At 42.3% G+C, this 1286-nt stretch overlaps 1 protein-coding gene across 1 annotated transcript in view; it reads right to left on the bottom strand.

Annotated features, from left to right (window-relative positions):
- Positions 1–1286, bottom strand: part of LOC109299283 (myosin-8-like) — a 13324-nt gene continuing 12038 nt past the window's right edge. Inside the window, exons 4-5 of the mRNA XM_019519883.1 lie at positions 423–561; positions 1–116 (exon numbers count right to left, since the gene is read on the bottom strand). Of these exons, the coding sequence (XP_019375428.1) occupies positions 1–116; positions 423–561 (255 nt within the window). The remainder of the gene's footprint in view (positions 117–422; positions 562–1286) is intronic.

Raw genomic sequence — 1286 nt, 5'->3', positions numbered from 1 at the left:
TTAAACAACAACATCCAGCAAGATGATAACCATTACCATGGTCTTTTGGAGTCTTCTTGTAGCCCTGAGCGAGCGCTCAATGAATTTCGTCAGGTTGGCCTCTTCGTCTTTGAGATCTGTAAATGAGGGACATGGGTTCTGCAGAAAACGTATCTCTTTGTCCCCTGTGCTGAATGCGGCTCCAAGAGCACAGCATGTTACAGTGGTAAATGATCCCTTGCATAGGTTTACGATTAATGATTATTTATGTGGCAGTCATGTCCCGAGGTCATAACCCAGCTGGTGTACAAGGACCTTCCAGCTTTGCTGTGCTTTACAGTTCAGCTAAGTGAGAAGTAGGCCAAGGATTGTGAGACAGCCAGCCCTCTTCCTTGCACACTAGTAGAAAGTGTCAAGATATGCTGGAGCAACCTCCTACTCACCCGAAACTTTCTTCCTCAGTTCTTCATATTTGGCATGCTTCTCCTCCAGCTCTCTCTGTGTCTCCTCTGCGACTGGCCTTCTCAAACTCAGCTGCTGCTCTTTTTGATTCAGACTCTCCATTACAGTTTCAATTTCATCCTTTAATGAAAACAAAGTTTAATTAATGATCTGTCTACACATCACGGGTTATGTAATAACTCAGCATAGTAGAGAAAGACAAAACACCAGGAACTTATGCTATCAGCTTGATCACACCAATACATTTCTGACAGTCTATGCAGTTAGGAGTAATATCTTATGGACCCGGACTTGGAAGGACTGTATTCCTTTTACCTTCGCCACAGACCCCCTGTGTGATCCTGAGCAAGTCATTTAAATTCAGACTTTAAACCGACAGCTCAGTTTCAAAATGGTCTCCAAAGGAGACTTCACTGTACAAGTCACTTAAGTGGTAAAATACTGAGCAGGACACTAAACTATCTTTATACCCTGACCCTTAACTTCTGTCTCAGTCGGTGCGTCTACAGAAGATGCTTAAAGAGCCATAGTCTAGTTCTACTGCGCACATCACAGCAAAAACTGTGCTCCTGTGCAGTAAAATTAGTCTACTGCACATTAAGCTTCATGAAAAGAAAAGACCGTGCACAATTGCTACGGTGCATTAGCACCAGCTACTGAGCATTTATGTAGTACCTCATATTAGAGGTACTAAACTTAATGCATAGCAGCAATAGTGCATTAATGCACTTATAGACATTTCCAGTTTCTCCACCAGCAAAAAAGAGTTAATCTTTTCTTTCTTCTGCACTTAGTCTATTTAAACTAACATTTTCAAATGGGATTGGGACACACGTCCCTTTGGG

This window comes from Gavialis gangeticus, unplaced genomic scaffold (assembly GCF_001723915.1).
Source record: "Gavialis gangeticus isolate Ggan-Ray unplaced genomic scaffold, GavGan_comp1, whole genome shotgun sequence".
Taxonomy (NCBI): Eukaryota; Metazoa; Chordata; order Crocodylia; family Gavialidae; genus Gavialis; species Gavialis gangeticus.
This window is presented reverse-complemented; position numbering and strand designations above follow the sequence as displayed.